Here is an 18,864-nt window from a genome sequence, read left to right as displayed (position 1 = left end):
CAGGTTACTTCATATACACGGATAAAGAAGATCATTAGTCCCCTGTGGACGCGTCTCAAATCACACTGACTAGTCACTATGTAGGCCACATAAACACCATCATCACTCCACTGAGGGCGTGTCTCAAACCACACACTCTGTTCACTATATAGTCCACATAAACGCCACAGTGGGCGCGTCCCAAACCACACACTCTGTTCACTATATAGTCCACATAAACGCCATTGAGGGCGTGTCCCAAACCACACACCCTGTTCACTATATAGTCCACATAAACGCCACAGTGGGCGCGTCCCAAACCACACGCCCTGTTCACTATATAGTCCACATAAACGCCACTGAGGGCGTGTCCCAAACCACACGCTCTGTTCACTATATAGTCCACATAAACGCCACTGAGGGCGTGTCCCAAACCACACGCCCTGTTCACTATATAGTCCACATAAACGCCACTGAGGGCGTGTCCCAAACCACACACTCTGTTCACTATATAGTCCACATAAACACCACTGAGGGCGTGTCCCAAACCACACGCTCTGTTCACTATATAGTCCACATAAACACCACTGAGGGCGTGTCCCAAACCACACGCCCTGTTCACTATATAGTCCACATAAACACCATTGAGGGCGTGTCCCAAACCACACGCCCTGTTCACTATATAGTCCACATAAACGCCATTGAGGGCGTGTCCCAAACCACACACCCTGTTCACTATATAGTCCACATAAACGCCACAGTGGGCGCGTCCCAAACCACACGCTCTGTTCACTATATAGTCCACATAAACACCACTGAGGGCGTGTCCCAAACCACACGCTCTGTTCACTATATAGTCCACATAAACGCCACTGAGGGCGTGTCCCAAACCACACACTCTGTTCACTATATAGTCCACATAAACGCCACTGAGGGCGTGTCCCAAACCACACGCCCTGTTCACTATATAGTCCACATAAACACCACTGAGGGCGTGTCCCAAACCACACACTCTGTTCACTATATAGTCCACATAAACGCCACTGAGGGCGTGGCCCAAACCACACACAGAAATAAGTGATGGTGTTAATAGGACGCTACTAAAGTTGTTTTTTTGCTCCACATTTACACACAGCTGGCTTTTTTTTTATTATTAACATTTTTTCCCTCTGAAAATGATCCTGAATAAAATGTTTAAAACACAGATGCCAGTTTTAAATATTTAAAATGATTTAGCGTGCTTGTTGGAGAAAATCATTTTGAATATTTACGTTAGTGTTAAAGCTGAAAAATGGAAATATTAGTCAGATAATGTTACATATACACACTCACACAGGGACAGAAAGCTACAACAAACACACTAAATGTGATTCTAAAAAAAAAACTAAATAAAAAATATATATAGATGCAGATATACAGGAGTGTGCAAATGTTTGTGCACCCCTTCCGAACAGAATTAGGAACACATTTTATTTATAGCAGCAAAATATTTACAGTGTTGAGCTTCAGATGTTCAGATGATGGCAAAAGTTTCAAAATATATATTTCTGGTTGTTGTTTTGTAGACATAACACCCACATTTCATTTCAAACTTGTTCACATTTTAGTTTTTAATTGTAAAATGGAGTAACGCTTTCCAACTGTACAAGTACAAGGCTAAAGTCACAAATATTTTATTAATAATTTTTCCGCTTTGTTCCTCTCACGATCAAAGTGACCCTTAAAAAAAACTACAACACGTCTATGAGCTTTTTGAAGAAGAATTATTTTGAATTTTGTTTTTATTATGACTGATGCTCAGTAACCGGAACAGTGAAAATGACACCGTGACGTAATCCCACACACATCAGAGGAAAAACTTGACCTCGTGTCCTGGTGATTCAGAACATATGTGCTTGTGGAAAGCAGCTCACTTCCTGCTCCTGTTTACTTTATTATTAATTAAAATAAAGTCAGAGTTGCATTTCCGTGTTCTCTCTCTCTCACTCTCTCTCTCTCTCTCTCTCTCTCCGTGGGCCGTGTTCTGTTATCTGAGACAGCGTGTTTACGGCGTGTAAAAAAGACAGGCTCAACGTGTTCAATGCTCATCCTTGACTCTCAAGGCCACCTCCGCTCCAGCGCGTTTATCTGTGAGCTGACACGCCCGTGGCCTCGTCTCATCCAGCGTATATAAAGAGCGTGAGGGACGCTGGGGTCCACAGACACAGAGATACGATTCAGTGATTCAGTGATTCAGTGATTCAGAAAGAGACACGATGCTACCTGCGACTTTTAAACTGTGCGCTGGCATTTCCTACAGACACATGAGGAACATGACGGGTAAGAACCATGATTTCATTTTATTTCCTTCCAGGTGTTTAATCCGATTTCACAGATCTTCATATATCACGATATCTGATAAACTCCAGTAATTAATCAGTAATTAGTCAGTAATTAATCATTATTTAATCATAACATTTGTAGAGACACTACTTATTCACCAAGGACACATCACACTTATACAGAAACACGAATCTACAACAAATGCACAAAAACTAATTAAAAAAAAATATATAGACATTATATAATGGTAAGCAAAAGTTTGTGCACCCTTAGAACATTTAATTTATAGCAACTCGACATTTAACGTTGATCAAATAGTGCGTTTTAGGATATTATTAAAATTATATAAGCATAAAAGTTTGATGCCAAATGTCTTTTCAAAATATATTTCTGTTAATTTCGCCTTATGCTTTAAATTGGCCTTTTAAAGTATATTTTTTTTCTTTGTAGATAAATTGTAAATTGAAATTTTCAATTTAGTAGTCAAAATTTTCCCCTTTTGCCATTCAAATGTAAATTTTCCAATTGTGTAAAAGAAATATAAAAAAATTTGCACATCTGTGCAGCTGTTTCTGAGATTAAAATATGTGTTTCATTGAAAAAATATATATATATATATATACAGCACCATGTGGCTTTCACTCAACTGATTCCCAGCACTCTGAATCTGAATCAATTGACTCTGATTCAGATTCAAAGTGTTAGGAATCAAGTGAGTGAATAATGTTGTTCAATTCCACTCATTCTGAACATTTTGGAGTCGATGTTGATTAAGATTCAGATTCAGAGTGCTGGGAAGAGAGACGATTCAGAGAGACAATTCAACTGATTCCTGACACTCTGAATCTGAATCAGTTGACTCTGATTCGATTTTTATAGTGTTGGGAATCAACTGAACAGTTAGTGATGTTAAATTCCACACTTTCTAGACATTTTGGAGTTGATGTTGGTTAAGATTCAGAAACTGGAAATCAACTGTGTTGAATCTGTAAAAGAGTCAATTGATTCAGTTGATTCTCAGCATTATGAATCTGAATCAGAGTCGACTCAAAACTGTATAGAATTGAACAACACTAAGTGCAAAAATGAGAGAAGAGAAACTAATGTGACAGTATTCATAGAAAGAACAGAGAACCATAACTAAACACACACACGCACACACACACACACACACACATATATATACACACACACACACACACACACACACACAGAGGTACAATTGATATCCATGTAATAAAATCTTTGCTGTGTGTTTGCAGGTTTGAGGAAAAACGCCATGATGGCCATCCACCACGAGCTGAGCAAACTGTCCGGCCCTGGACCAAGCATGTGGGTCAGAAACATCCGCCGCAGGAGCTCGCTGCTCTGTGAGAACACACACACACACGAAAAGTACATTCATCAAAAGCATCCTCAAATGCAGCTTAGATGTAAACTGAGGTTTGTGCATATGTGAAAATAAACAATCTTATTTAAAAACCTCCAAGGGTTCTTCAAGGGTTCTTCAAGGGTTCTTTAAGGGTTCTTCAAGGATTCTTTGGGTTCTTTCTGATGTAGGGATCTCCACAGGAACTTAGAAGAACAAACCAATAATCCAAAAGGGTTCTAGATCTAGATTTAACCTATTTTTTTCTTAGAGAGTACCAATAGAGCTGTATTATTGTTGTGTGTCCTTCAGAACAGTGTGTGTATGTGTGTGTGTGTGTGAGTGTGTGTGTGTGTGTGTGTGTGTGTGTGTCTAGGCAGGTGTGTGTGTGAGAGAGAGCTCTCACTGGCTGGACTCACTTATCTGGGAATGATGGTGCAATTCATTCTTGGTCATTGTGCATCCTTGAAAACCGTGTGTGTGTGTGTGTGTGTGTGTGTGTGTGTAGGCAGCAGGATCGAGGAGGAGACTCTGAGTGAATCGGAGCAGGGTTACGTGCAACAGGGTCAAGAGGCACTACAGAAGTCCATCAGCATCCTCAGCGACCCAGATGGCTGGCAAACCGAGATCGAGACAGTGAGTGTGTGTGTGCATTTGTGTGTGTGTGTGTGTGTGTGAGCATACACGTTTTATGCTAATTTTCTCCATTTGTGGTGTCTCGTGCGTTTTCTTATCATCAAACTCTAACTCTCAACATCACAGGACCTAGAAAGTAGAAAAGCCAAAACATTTCAGCTTGGGTTTGAGCTTCAGATCTAATCTCGAGGTCTGATTTGTTTTTCCTCTCACACAGTCGACGGGAGATAAAGTGCTCAGTAAAGTTCTTCCAGACGTCGGCAAGGTCTTCAGGCTGGAGGTGGTTCTGGACCAGCAGCCTGATGATCTGTATGAGGAGCTGGTGGAGAACATGGAGAGCATGGGCGAGTGGAACCCCAATGTCAAACAAGTCAAGGTGAGAAGAAGATTCCATGAGTCCAATCTTCCGTGTCTAATCTTCGCTTCATTAGATCTACGAGATAAAGAGGACATCTCCAGTTTAGCCTCTTAGGAATGTCAGTGCATGTCTAAATCACCAAGCACTCATTATGTCCATCAACTGAATCATTCTGGGAGTCGACTGAGTCAATTGTCAAATGATTCCCAGAACACTGAATCTGAATCAGAATCGACTCACAAAGCTTGCAAAGAAATTCATAATAAGCAAAAAATAAATATACAAATCAAATTGTAAAATAATTCTCATTTCAATCACTTCTAACATTCAAAACTTATTTTGTGAATTTTTTTCTAAAAATTGCTTTTCTTTTTTTTTTGTTTTTTTTTTTAAAGAAAGCACAAATGTCAGAATTCCTCTTTGGTATAAAAACTTTGCTTCTTAATTTATTTTCTTTTAACGCTATGAAGTTAATGTAGTTAAAGTTCTGTAATTAATTCAACGCTGATTCTAGACATGGAGTCGTCATTTCCTAGCATAGCAGCTAGCTAAATAACCAAAGCGCTACTTTATCGGATAAGCAGTCATGCTAGTTACATCCACGTGAAAAAAGCTAGCATGACCTAATTTAGCATTGCTGGAATATCATTTAGCAAGACATTAATAAATATAGTGAATATAAGATGTGAATTGGCTTTGCTAAGTTATTCTGTCACTAGTGAAGCATTTAGCATAGACAGGGAGCTCATGTGTCCTAGCGTAGCTAAGTTGTATGCATGCTAATGGTTAGCAAGCGCACTAGCTGTCATAGTAAGTTAGAAAATTATTCAGTACATGATAAATAAATTAATATTAATGATTAGTGTTTACAGGAAGTGAACTGATTGGGCATTTCAGAGCATAGCAGCTAGCTAAATAGCTTAGCAAGTAGCAACCAGGACTAAGCTAGTTAGGTATACAGACAACATTTATACGACTCTACTGTATGTTAATGCTGTTGAGATGTTAATAGAAGATCTCCGTGTTTCTCAGATCCTACAGAAGATCAATCAGGACACCATGGTGACCCATGAGGTTTCCGGGGAGACCCCGGGGAACGTGGTGGGTCCGAGGGATTTTGTTAGCGTGCGCTGTGCTAAACGCAGAGGCTCGACCTGCTTCCTGGCCGGGATGTCGACCCAACATCCCAGCATGCCTGAGCAGAAGGGCTTCGTCCGGTGAGTTTAAAAATCAAACTTAAACTTCTAATACCTACAAAACGCTTTTGTATAAACTGTATCCAGGAAGTGATGTAACATCCGCTAATTTCGCTGTTTGCGTCGACTCCATCAGAGCGGAGAACGGGCCGACGTGCATCGTGATGAGGCCGAGCGCCAACGATCCCAACAAGACAAAGTTCACCTGGTTACTCAGTTTAGACCTGAAGGTACGACTGTACGAGATTTATTCAACTTTCCACATGTAACTCATGCTACGTTAATTTAGCGTAATTATTTAATATTAGTAAAAATGTCGTTTAGAGAGTTAGAGAGAGTGTTGGACAGTGTTAGAGAGTTTGTGGAGCTTGTATTCTGACCAATCAGCAACATTACATAGAGAAAGCCCCGCCCATAATAGTGCACCAGTACCATAAGTACCAACTCTGACGAAGAAACTAAAAATAGTTCCTGAAAAAAGGTTCCTGTGTTCCTAAACAGGCTCTGAGTTCATTAAACGATTCCAGGGCTCCTGAGTTCTTGAACAGGTTCTGTGGTTCCTGAAAAGGTTCCAGGATTGCTGTAAAAGTCCCAAGGTTTCTGAAAAAATCCTATGATCCTGAAAAAGTTCTTGTGATCTTCAAGTTCTTGAAGAGTCTCCTGGTTACTGAGAAGGTTTTTGGGATCCTAAAAGGTTCCTTAGTTCCTACAAATTATTCTTAGCTTTTATAAGAGTTCCTGAAAATCCTTCTAAGTAATTGAAAACGTTCTGGGGTTCTCAAAAGTGTTCCTGAAACATTTCCTTCCTTCCTGAAAAGGTACCTGTGCTCTTAAAAATGTCCCTGGGTTCCTGAAAAGGTTCCTGTGCTCCCAAAAATATCCCAGGGTTTTTTTAGAGTGTGAAAAAAGTTCCTAACTGAGAAAATTTTGGGTACCTTAAAAGCTCACTTGGTTCCTGAAAAAGTTCCCGTGTTTCTGAGAATCCTTCTCAGTTCTTGAAAGGTTCCTGTGTTTCTGAGAATCCTTCTCAGGTTCCTGTGTTTCTGAGAATCCTTCTCGGTTCCTGAAAAGGTTCCTACCTTCCTAAAAGTACCTATGTTCCTAAGGGTATCCTTGAAAAGGTTAATTTTCTTCATTAAATGGTTCCTGCAGTGGAAATATGTCTAACATGGCTGTGTATAAACATTTCTTGACATTTCCAGAAGTCCAGAAGTTTTGGTTGAGTAGTTACTACACACTTCCGAGGTGGAATGGGAAGTTGACGAGGGAGGGCGTGTTATAAACCAGGTTTTGGAGATTTATGAGAGTGTGTAATGTATATTTTTACTCTGTTTTTCAGGGCTGGATTCCCAAAGCAGTGATAAACCGAGTTCTGTCTCAGACTCAGGTGGATTTTGCTAATCATCTGCGAGACAGAATGGCTAACAACAGAGGCATGGAGGCGACGATGGCCTGCTGACATCATACATAAACACACACACACACACACAGAAGCACACACACACACAGCAAACTCTTATTATGGTTTAAACTCCTCCCACTCATAACATCACCGATTCTGACATCACAAGTCTAGTGTAAGAGATGATGGAGCTGGAGTTTTATATCCGCTCTGATTTAACAGCTAACGCATAACGCTCACATACAGCACCCGACTTTACAGTTAATCCAAACTCCGTTTTCTTCAGCTGCTAATAAACAGGAAGTCCAACATTCCGACATTTATTTATTTCAAAAATTTTTACTAATTCCTACTGCATTTTTTTTAATGGAACAGCTTGGAACCAAAGGGCTCAAATGGCTAATTTAACCAACAAGTAATGGAAGTTTACGGCCTCTAGATTATTTAACTTTTAGCGCAATTATCTAATATTAGTAAAAATGTCATTTAGAGAGTTAGACAGAGGGTTGGACAGTGTTAGAGAGTTTGTGGAGCTTGTGTTCTGACCAATCAGCAACATTACATAGAGAAAGCCCCGCCCACAATAGTGCACCAGTACCATAAGTACCAACTCTGAAGAAGAAACTAAAAAAATAGTTCCTGAAAAAAGGTTCCTGTGTTCCTAAACAGGCTCTGAGTTCATTAAACGATTCCAGGGCTCCTGAGTTCTTGAACAGGTTCTGTGGTTCCTGAAAAGGTTCCTAGATTCCTAAAGATTCCTAAAGGTTCCACGATTGCTGTAAAAGTCCCAAGGTTTCTGAAAAAATCATAGGATCCTGAAAAAGTTCTTGTGTTCTTCAAGTTCTTGAAGAGTCTCCTGGCTACTGAGAAAGTTTATGGGATCCTAAAAGCTTCCTTAGTTCCTACAAATGATTCAAGGCTTTTATGAGAGTTCCTGAAAATCTTTCTGGATATGTGAAAATGTTCTGGGGTTCCCAAAAGTGTTCCTGAAACGTTTCCTTCCTTCCTTCCTGAAAAAGTACCTGTGTTCTTAAAAATGTCCCTGGGTTCCTGGAAAGGTTCCTGTGCTCCTGTGCTCTCAAACGGCTAATTTAGCCAACACGTAATGGAAGTCTACAGCCTCTAGCTCTTGAAAAACTTCCTGGATTCCTGTAAAAAGGTTCCTAGTTTCCTAAGACCTCCTTACTAGATTTCTGGGTTCTTCAGTTTTTGAACAGGTTCTGTGGTTCCTGAAAAGGAACTCGTCGATTCAGCACTCAGAGTCGACTCGGTTGATTCGCAGACAATTCTGTTTAAACAAGTTTGTGTTGTTGATGTTGGAGCCATTTTTTTTCTTTTATAAATGTTGTAATATTGTTTATTGAGTATATTTTAATTCCAAAACGTCAGTCATTTGAAGTTTGTTTAGGATTCCTCTTCTGGTTCCAAGCTGTTATTGTATTTGTGAGAAAAGTTATGTATTTATTGCGCCTGTATGTGACTCTGTAACTGCATCACCCTGAATAAAGATGTCTGTTAAATAAAATAAATAAGCAATAAAACCGTCTGTTAGTTCTGTTGTCTGCAGTGGATGACTTTTACAGCGACGAGGCCTTCAGACAGAGCGGGAAGTGTGTCGTTCTGTCTAAAGTCTGTCTTTCCTACTTATATAAATTTACTCAAATCTCAGGAAAAACATATAAAGGAACAGTTTCATTTAAAAAAAAACAAGTCCAAATCCTAAATGTCCACATTTTTCTTCGTTATTTTAACATCAGAGCTACAAGGCTAACAATTCTAGCATGTAATGCCAGACTGTGATTTTCTTAGCTAGCATGCTACGGTCATCTCGTTAGCTACCGTTGGCTTGGTTCGTGTTTTATTGCGATCTTATCTATGGAATTAAATTTGGAATAAATATGGAATTAAATTAAATTTGGAATTAAATTAAAGTATTGAACGTAACTTCAAGAAATGAACAAAACTATACAATATACAAAGAAAAAGAAGAAAAAACACTCTGAAACTGAAAACAGTGGCAAAAATTTAACGTGGTCTTCAAATAAACAGCGTTCTTTTTGCTAACAGTTTTCTAAGCTTCCTTTTCGCTAATCACAGTTTATGAAAGCATTGCCAGAGTTTTTGTTTTTACGCTCCGCAAGTTTTGGCACAAATCTCTTGTGTGGGCGGGGCTTAACAGCAATTTACTCTCATTGGTTAGTGACATTTGGATCGACAGATCCCTGACATGGAAGTAGAGACGCTCCTGAGCGCTCATCCCAAAAAAATAGTCGTATGTAAGTGAGTAATTTCCACTACAAACGCTAGTACAAACACTATAACTTTACAAAGAATTGTATCCAGAACGCTGGATCTAAAATACGCTTCACTGAAGTCTCTACTTCCAGGATCAGCAGCTTCCTGACTTACTTCCGTACTAACTTACGTAGTCAGTATATTAGTTCGTAATTAATATTTGAGCTTTGGGTAATCTTATATGACTATTTTTTCGAGATTAGCGCTCAAGAGCATCTCTACTTCCATATCAGGGTTCTGTCAATCCAAATCTCACTAACCAATGAGAGTAAATCGCTGTTAAGCCCCGCCCACACAAGAAGTTTGTGCCAGAACGTAAACTTGCGGAGCGTAAACGAAAACTCTGACAGCGCTTTCATAAACCACGATTAGCGAAAAGGAAGCTTAGAAAACTGTTAACAAAGAGAACGCTGTTTATCTGAAGACCATGTTTCTCCTTGAATATTGTATATTTTTGCTCCTTTCTTGAAAAGTTACGTTCAAGTTTCCTTTTGGCACAAAGTTAATTCCATACGTATCACACAAGCACAAAGCCCATGGTCGAGAACCAGCTAGCTAATCCTAGCTAGCTCGCTAAAACACAAGGCATCCTCTGTTACGATGCCTGCGGCTCTGTGTGAAGCCGTTTCATAAATCTTGGGACGGATCTTTGGCTGCGCTACTTTTATAATACTTTCACAATACGGACTGTTCACACTCCTACCCTCAGGACGGAGGTACAAGAGTGTGAAATGCAGGACTTCCAGACTAAGGAACTCCTTCTTCCCCTCAGCCATTAGACTTTTAAATAGGTAGCCAGTGGACACAGACTAGTCTCACATATCTCATAGAATAGCTGGACTGAAATGCTACAGCTCAATTTGCACATCTGTAAATGTTACTGCTGCTATTTCTTATCAAGTAGCTTCAGTTTGATTTGCACATTGTTAAATGTGACAGCTGCTATTGTTATTGTGTAGTTGCACTCAATTTGCTACAGGCTACTGTACTATTGTTTTTGTTTTTGTATTTGTTATTGTTATTGTTATTGTTTTGTACATAAGTCAATATTGCACATAGAGATATACTTCATATTACTGCTACATGTGAACACATTACTGTTACTACATGTACTCTAATATTGTTAATCTATATAATCTATATTTCTACTTCTGCAACATAGCTACACTTTATTATGTTTGTTTGTATGTATGTGTATGTCTGTTTTTATTTTTACATTTTTTTTACATAGTTTGCATTTATCTTGGCATTCAATGTGGACAGCAAAGAAAGAATTTCATTGTACAGGGAAACTTGGTTTTCCTCACGGTGCACATGACAATAAACGGTTTGAATCTTTCTAATCTCAAAACTTTCAGACATGATGATGTTTAACGTATCCGAGCTGGCGTATAACGTGTTCGACTCACATCATATTACAGATTCTGGATTATTTTTCCCTCTTGACTCAATGATGTTAATATTTTAACCCACGAACTGTAGTTTATTTGTTATTTGAAGCGAATATATGAAGTTTTGGGTGTTTATGGAAAAGATATTGATATTATATATATATATATATATATATATATATATATATATATATATATATATATATATATATATATATATATTTCTTGTTAGCTACATTAGCATGTTAGCATGTAGCATAAGAACACCACATTCCATTAAACTGCCATTAGAGTCCCTGAGAAACACATTAGAACACACTAGGAAACATTATTTAATGTTTTTTTATTGCAGTGATTAATAGAGAGATTAAAATAAACACATTTATATATTTATATTTGTACTTCAGATTATCGCCTACAAGTTCACCAATCCCGGAAGTGCTTGACGCTATAAAAACTCCAGTTCCCATGAGGCATTGCGCAATCGCACTGACGTCGGAAAGGGGGAAGGGAAGCTGAGATTGGAGGAGAGAGAGAGAGAGAGAGAGAGAGAGAAAGACCAGAAGGTAAAAAATAATACGATTTCTTTTTGTTTTTAAGTGTTGTGGGAAGTCAGAGAGGAATGTTTGTGAGAATATAATCACATGTTAATGTCATTTCAGTCCAAAAACAGTAACAGAAGCAGAAAGTTAGCCTGTTAGCTTAGCCAGCTAGCTAAATCCACATTTTGGTTGCCAGCCAGTTATTTAATGCGTATTAACATTACACACCTTATGACAGGTTATAAAGCTCATAAAAACACAGATTAATTTAGTAATTTAAAGATGTGCACGCGGAGAATTAAAGCATCCTGTTTACTTGCATGCATAAAAAAAACCCCAAAACAGAAGAGTACATAATTTATATTAACACAAACCCTAAAACTAAAACTGTGTTAAAGTATAATTCTGTTTATTTACACTTAAAACTATAAACCTGTTTATTATTATTATTATTATTATTATTATCAAGCTAAAGCAATGTGTATTCATATATATTCATATATATATATCCATATATATACTGCATGCACGCGCAGGTATTGTGTTGTGTATCCAGGTAACGGGTTTTGTTTGTTTGTTTGTTTGTTTTTGGTGTTTAATGAGTTAATGAGAAGTTTAAACCATCCGATGACGTCACCTCCAACCAACTGCTCATCAGTGTGAGGAAATAAAATCTATCTGCAATGCATCTGACTCTAAAAGTGGAGAAAAAAAGGAGTTAAGGAGTGTGAAGGTGTTTAATCAGTTCCTGTGTGTGTGTGTGTTTTTTTTTTTTTTTTTTGGTTTGGAGAGAGATGACGTCATCCCTCCAGAGAGCAGCACTAGGGTTATAATGAGGCATATACATGATATAAGGTTATTTTTTTAGACAGTGTGTATGTTACAAGATGATATTCAGTAGCCTGAGTGAATTGTATTTATTTTATTTTAAATATTTACATATTTAACCCGGAGAGGTGTGGTCTGTATTTGCATATTTGAACTGGATTGGCTTGATGTGTTGATGTAATAATGTTTGTTTGTTTGAATTATGTTCAGCACTGGATTTTTTACCCTGCAGTGATATCGGAGGCAGGAACTGATTGATTGATTGGTTGTAGTGGTTTTGGGGCAGAGATTGTTGTCTCAAACTCAAAACAGGAAGCGGGGACTGTGGTGTTGATTGGCTACAGTGAATTTGGGGTGGGGATTGTGGGGTTGATTATGTTGGGGATTGTGGGGTTGATTATGTTGGGGATTGTGGGGTTGATTATGTTGGGGATTGTGGGGTTGATTATGTTGGGGTGGAGATTGAGGGGTTGATTATGTTGGGGATTGTGGGGTTGATTATGTTGGGGTGGGGATTGAGGGGTTGATTATGTTGGGGGCAGTGGTGTTGATTATGTTGGGGTGGGGATTGAGGGGTTGATTATGTTGGGGGCAGTGGTGTTGATTATGTTGGGGTGGGGATTGAGGGGTTGATTATGTTGGGGGCAGTGATTGAGGGGTTGATTATGTTGTGGATTGTGGGGTTGATTATGTTGGGGTGGGGATTGTGGGGTTGATTATGTTGGGGTGGGGATTGAGGGGTTGATTATGTTGGGGTGGGGATTGAGGGGTTGATTATGTTGGGTGTTGTGGGATTGAGGGGTTGATTATGTTGGGGATTGTGGGATTGATTATGTTGGGGTGGGGATTGAGGGGTTGATTATGTTGGGGGCAGTGGTGTTGATTATGTTGGGGTGGGGATTGAGGGGTTGATTATGTTGGGGGCAGTGGTGTTGATTATGTTGGGGGCAGTGATTGAGGGGTTGATTATGTTGTGGATTGTGGGGTTGATTATGTTGGGGTGGGGATTGTGGGGTTGATTATGTTGGGGTGGGGATTGAGGGGTTGATTATGTTGGGGGCAGTGGTGTTGATTATGTTGGGGGCAGTAATTGAGGGGTTGATTATGTTGGGGATTGTGGGGTTGATTATGTTGGGGATTGAGGGGTTGATTATGTTGGGGATTGAGGGGTTGATTATGTTGGGGTGGGGATTGTGGGGTTGATTATGTTGGGGTGGGGATTGTGGGGTTGATTATGTTGGGGTGGGGATTGAGGGGTTGATTATGTTGGGGTGGGGATTGAGGGGTTGATTATGTTGGGGATTGTGGGGTTGATTATGTTGGGGTGGGGATTGTGGGGTTGATTATGTTGGGGTGGGGGTTGAGGGGTTGATTATGTTGGGGGCAGTGGGGTTGATTATGTTGTGGGCAGTGGGGTTGATTATGTTGGGGTGGGGGTTGAGGGGTTGATTATGTTGGGGGCAGTGGGGTTGATTATGTTGTGGGCAGTGGGGTTGATTATGTTGGGGTGGGGATTGAGGGGTTGATTATGTTGGGGTGGGGATTGTGGGGTTGATTATGTTGGGGTGGGGATTGTGGGGTTGATTATGTTGGGGTGGGGATTGAGGGGTTGATTATGTTGGGGGGCAGTGGTGTTGATTATGTTGTGGGCAGTGGGGTTGATTATGTTGGGGTGGGGATTGTGGGGTTGATTATGTTGGAGATTGTGGGGTTGATTATGTTGGGGGCAGTGATTGTGGGGTTGATTATGTTGGGGGCAGTGTTTGAGGGGTTGATTATGTTGGAGATTGTGGGGTTGATTATGTTGGGGTGGGGGTTGAGGGGTTGATTATGTTGGGGGCAGTGGGGTTGATTATGTTGTGGGCAGTGGGGTTGATTATGTTGGGGTGGGGATTGAGGGGTTGATTATGTTGGGGGCAGTGGGGTTGATTATGTTGTGGGCAGTGGGGTTGATTATGTTGGGGTGGGGATTGTGGGGTTGATTATGTTGGGGTGGGGATTGTGGGGTTGATTATGTTGGGGTGGGGATTGTGGGGTTGATTATGTTGGGGGTTGTGGGGTTGATTATGTTGGGTGTTGTGGGATTGAGGGGTTGATAATGTTGGGGGTTGTGGGATTGAGGGGTTGATTATGTTGGGGATTGTGGGGTTGTGGGGTTGATTTATGTTGTGGGCAGTGGGGTTGATTATGTTGGGGGTTGTGGGATTGAGGGGTTGATTATGTTGTGGGTTGTGGGATTGAGGGGTTGATTATGTTGGGGATTGTGGGGTTGTGGGGTTGATTTATGTTGGGGGCAGTGGGGTTGATTATGTTGTGGGTTGTGGGATTGAGGGGTTGATTATGTTGGGGGCAGTGGGGTTGATTATGTTGTGGGTTGTGGGATTGAGGGGTTGATTATGTTGGGGGCAGTGGGGTTGATTATGTTGTGGGTTGTGGGATTGAGGGGTTGATAATGTTGGGGGTTGTGGGATTGAGGGGTTGATTATGTTGGGGGCAGTGGGGTTGATTATGTTGTGGGTTGTGGGATTGAGGGGTTGATTATGTTGGGGGCAGTGGGGTTGATTATGTTGGGGGCAGTGGGGTTGATTATGTTGGGGGCAGTGGGGTTGATTATGTTGTGGGTTGTGGGATTGAGGGGTTGATAATGTTGGGGGTTGTGGGATTGAGGGGTTGATTATGTTGGGGGCAGTGGGGTTGATTATGTTGTGGGCAGTGGGGTTGATTATGTTGTGGGTTGTGGGATTGAGGGGTTGATTATGTTGGGGGCAGTGGGGTTGATTATGTTGGGGGCAGTGGGGTTGATTATGTTGTGGGTTGTGGGATTGAGGGGTTGATTATATTGGGGGCTGTGGGGTTGATTATGTTGGGGGCAGTGGGGTTGATTATGTTGGGGATTGAGGGGTTGATTATGTTGTGGGCAGTGGTGTTGATTATATTGGGGGCAGTGGGGTTGATTATGTTGGGGGCAGTGGGGTTGATTATGTTGTGGGTGGGGATTGGGGGAGTGGGACTGATGTATGATTGTTACAATGGCACTGAGGGCAAGAACTGTAGTCCTGATTGGTCCCAGTAGCATTGGGGGCGGGACATATGGTCCAAATTGATTGGGAACTGCGGCTATGATTGGTTATAGTAGTACTGGGAGCAAGAACTGTGGTCTGATTGGTTACATTGGATTTGCGGGTGTGGCCTGTGGTCCTGATTGATTGGGAACTGTGTTCTGACTGGTTACAGTGGCATTGGCATTAAAGTGGCACTTTGTTCCCTCAGCGTGTTTTTAGACTCTGGTGTTCCGGCGATTGACTGTCTGACGTCGCCGTTCCTGCTGTGATATCATGGTCAGTCTGCACCCTGATGGCGCATCGAAGCTCCGTCTCGCTCATCACCAGCCGTCCGGACCTGCGTGACTCCGTACCTCGGCTCGTCCGAGGCAAGACCCAGTGAGGAACGCTGACCTGGGATCAGAGAACCGCGCCACTGTGTGACTGACCTGCGTCTGTGAGAACTGCTCCGGGACCTGCGGCGGTCCTCTACTGCTTCCTCGCACCACGGCCGTGTCCGAGCGACGAGCTCGCGGTGCAGACTGCAGAGATATTTCATCACATCTCTCACTCGGCAGCAGTATGAGCGAGGACTCGGGATGCGGGATGATGAGGGGACAGTAGCTCAGGACTCGCGCCATGGAAGGAGACGTCGCAGTCGCGGTCCACACAGAGGTCCGTATCGTAAATCGGTTATAAAATATATCATGATATTTGTCCAGATGAACATCATGAACAATACAGGATATTAATATGCAAATTTGGATCTGCCCCAATGTTAACGTTCTAGCATAATATCTCTAACGTTAGATTCCCGCTTTAAAATTAACGCTACCGTAAAACAACCGCCACTAACGCTAGCCACAGCTAGCTCAACATTATGGTTCTGCGGATAGAAGTTTCCAGGTACCATGTCGTTGTTTTGCTTGAATAATTTGTACATCAGTCATGATTGGTGGAAATCTGTGTAATTTAGTGACCTCATAAACCAGGCTCATGTGTAGCCCCTCCCCCAGTCTTTTTTTTTTTTTTTTTTTTTTTTTCTTGTAGTAAGAAGGTGTCTGTTTTAAATGTGTGTTTCAGAGCTCGAATGGTTTTGCGCAGGAATGGAAGCAGACGGAAGATGTGACCAGTGGACAGTCCACACACACACTGGTAACACCTCTGTCTAACACACACTCGACAGAAATGATTTACATCTATAATCTGTGTGTGTGTGTGTGTGTGTGTGTGTGTGTGTGTGGTTTGTTTTCCGAGCTTTACTGTGATGATCTTCCACAGATGTGTAACGGCATCAAGGAGAACGGCGGCATCAGCGGCAGCTCGTACCTCAGATCCGTCCCGGTGAGTGAGCGAGAGAGAGAGAAGGTCAACTCAGATCAAAGTGTGTGTGTTCGTGTGTGTGTGTGTGTGTGTGTGTGTATGTGTGTGTGTTTTCTGTGCTCAGTGTGTGTGATGTGTGTTTCAGATTTCAGTGCTGAAGCAGAATGGCCTTCTACAGTCACTGGCCTCAGGTGGAGAGCAAACGGAAACGGAGGGTAAAATAAAATAAATTAAATAAATATAAATGTACACTGTATAAAAAAAAATAAGAATAAAATACCATAGGTTAGGATTGTGTGTGTGTGTGTGTGTGTGTGTGTGTGTAGAGGTGGACTCGGAGCTGGAGCGTGCGCAGCAGGAATGGGACGCCCTCGAGAGCATCCAACCAGGTGAGACCGGTTGCCGCACCTCGTCTCCACGGTAACCTCATCCGGATGCGGGCCGTGCTACGTCACCGTGGCTACGAGACGGCATTACATCATCACACCGAGCTCTGAGCCTCGTGCTTTATTTCTCTTCTGTTTTATTTACATTTTATAAATAAGAACCTTTTTGCCAAATAAGAAATTGTAGCTCGGCTACTTCCTGGTTGTTGTTGCCATAGAAACGGAAGAGGATGTATATACAGTATATGTATAATTTTGTTAATGTTTACTTGATAGAGGAAGTTTATAAAGCTTATTATAAAGTTTTTCCTTTAAAGTTTTGTGTCATTTTAAAGAGATTAAATTAGCTCCGCCTCCTTTGTGGAACAGAGTGTCACATGTCCAGAAATCTCCGCCCCTTTTTCCTCCTAAAGGAATTAACGTTGTAATCTAAATAGTTCAAACCATGCTGGAATAACCGTAAATACAAGATGGTGGGTCTGCGATAAAACTCTGAGGTGTGTGTCTATGTTTCCATGGCAACACACGCCAACTGATGTGTCTGATCAGCAAGTTGAGTGAAGTAGTGATGTCATTTCCTGTGCAGTTCCTGTAGAAGATCTCGTTCCGTCAGCTCTGATTTCTTTCAACGAGGCGCTGCAACACTTTCAGACCACAGACCTCGCCGACCTGCTGGTGAGAAAGTGTGTGTGTGTGTGTGTGTGTGTGTGTGCGTGCGTGCGTGCGTGTTATTATTCCTGTATATATATGATCTCTTTTTTTCCGTTATTTCCAGAGGAACATACAGCCGACCGTTCGCAGGACGGGATTGGCCGTCGTCACACACTTCCTGTTTGGGCCGCCACGCCTACACAGGGAGCTGACGGAGGAGAGAGACCTGGTGTTCGCCATCGCGCAGTGTGAGAGCAACATTTACAGTAAAATCCAAAATGGCTTCCACTCTAACGATGATTATTTTCCTATAACAGCACTCTCTGTAGTGTTTTATTCCTCTTACACCACAGCAGCGTTATATTTAATAAAGAACGACACGTCATACTTTTTAAATGTCGGAAAAGTTAAAGTTACAGATTTACCTCTGACTGTTACAAAGCGCTGACACTGGAGACTCCTTCCATAAATGTTACATTTCTTTTTAAAGAAAACTTCACCACATCAACAATTTCAAACTTTTTAATCTGATTATTAGCGGAGCGTCTGCTGTACACGTCCCTGTGTATGAGCTGTTACTATAGAAACCATAACCTAATAGAACAAACGCATTAATATCAACCTGCCCTTCTGTCAGAGCTGCTGTTATAGAAAACTAATCAACACCTTCTGACCAATCAGAATCCAGAATTCAATATCAAATGACACAGAAGACACTTAGCCAAAAGTTTGAGGTATTGTGTGTTTGTATGGTTTATTAGACTTGTGTTAGGCGACTAAAGCAGAGCATGAGATCTTAAATATTTGTGTTTAAAGTAAGTGTGTATGTGTGTATGTGTGTATGTGTGTATGTGTGTATGTGTGTGTGTGTGTGTGTGTGTGTGTGTGTTTAGGCACTCTGGATAACACACAGCCGGTGCACATGCGCGTGCTGCAGACAATCTACCGCAAACTGACGTGTACGAAAGCAGACTGCCCTCGATACGGGCCGCACTGGGAGAACATCGGCTTCCAGGGTATGAAGGCGGCAAGGGGGCGGGACTTAAACCAAGGGGGCGGGGCAAACGTGTGTGTCAAGGGGTGGAGCAAAGAGCGACTGTTTAATTAGTCAAATATTTATTTAAAAGAGATTAGATCACGATTCT

General features: G+C 41.4%; 2 protein-coding genes across 2 annotated transcripts in view; both read left to right on the top strand.

The window, feature by feature from the left end:
- Positions 1-2,013: 2,013 nt before the first annotated feature.
- On the top strand, positions 2,014-8,821 carry star (steroidogenic acute regulatory protein). The gene is made up of 7 exons (XM_026945824.3): positions 2,014-2,298; positions 3,564-3,671; positions 4,179-4,306; positions 4,524-4,682; positions 5,697-5,881; positions 5,997-6,090; positions 7,200-8,821. Exons 1-7 carry the CDS (start codon positions 2,235-2,237, stop codon positions 7,317-7,319), a joined length of 858 nt encoding a protein of 285 aa, XP_026801625.3. The 5' UTR covers positions 2,014-2,234; the 3' UTR covers positions 7,320-8,821.
- Positions 8,822-11,416: 2,595 nt separating this feature from the next.
- Positions 11,417-18,864, top strand: part of elmod3 (ELMO/CED-12 domain containing 3) — a 13,306-nt gene continuing 5,858 nt past the window's right edge. Inside the window, exons 1-9 of the mRNA XM_034307014.2 lie at positions 11,417-11,514; positions 15,589-16,034; positions 16,443-16,514; positions 16,641-16,703; positions 16,828-16,897; positions 17,009-17,071; positions 17,655-17,743; positions 17,844-17,967; positions 18,613-18,735. Of these exons, the coding sequence (XP_034162905.2) occupies positions 15,999-16,034; positions 16,443-16,514; positions 16,641-16,703; positions 16,828-16,897; positions 17,009-17,071; positions 17,655-17,743; positions 17,844-17,967; positions 18,613-18,735 (640 nt within the window). The 5' untranslated portion in view covers positions 11,417-11,514; positions 15,589-15,998. The remainder of the gene's footprint in view (positions 11,515-15,588; positions 16,035-16,442; positions 16,515-16,640; positions 16,704-16,827; positions 16,898-17,008; positions 17,072-17,654; positions 17,744-17,843; positions 17,968-18,612; positions 18,736-18,864) is intronic.

Source organism: Pangasianodon hypophthalmus, chromosome 8 (genome assembly GCF_027358585.1).
Source record: "Pangasianodon hypophthalmus isolate fPanHyp1 chromosome 8, fPanHyp1.pri, whole genome shotgun sequence".
Taxonomy (NCBI): Eukaryota; Metazoa; Chordata; class Actinopteri; order Siluriformes; family Pangasiidae; genus Pangasianodon; species Pangasianodon hypophthalmus.
Note: the sequence above shows the minus strand (reverse complement) of the source record. Positions and strands in the feature narration are given on the sequence as shown.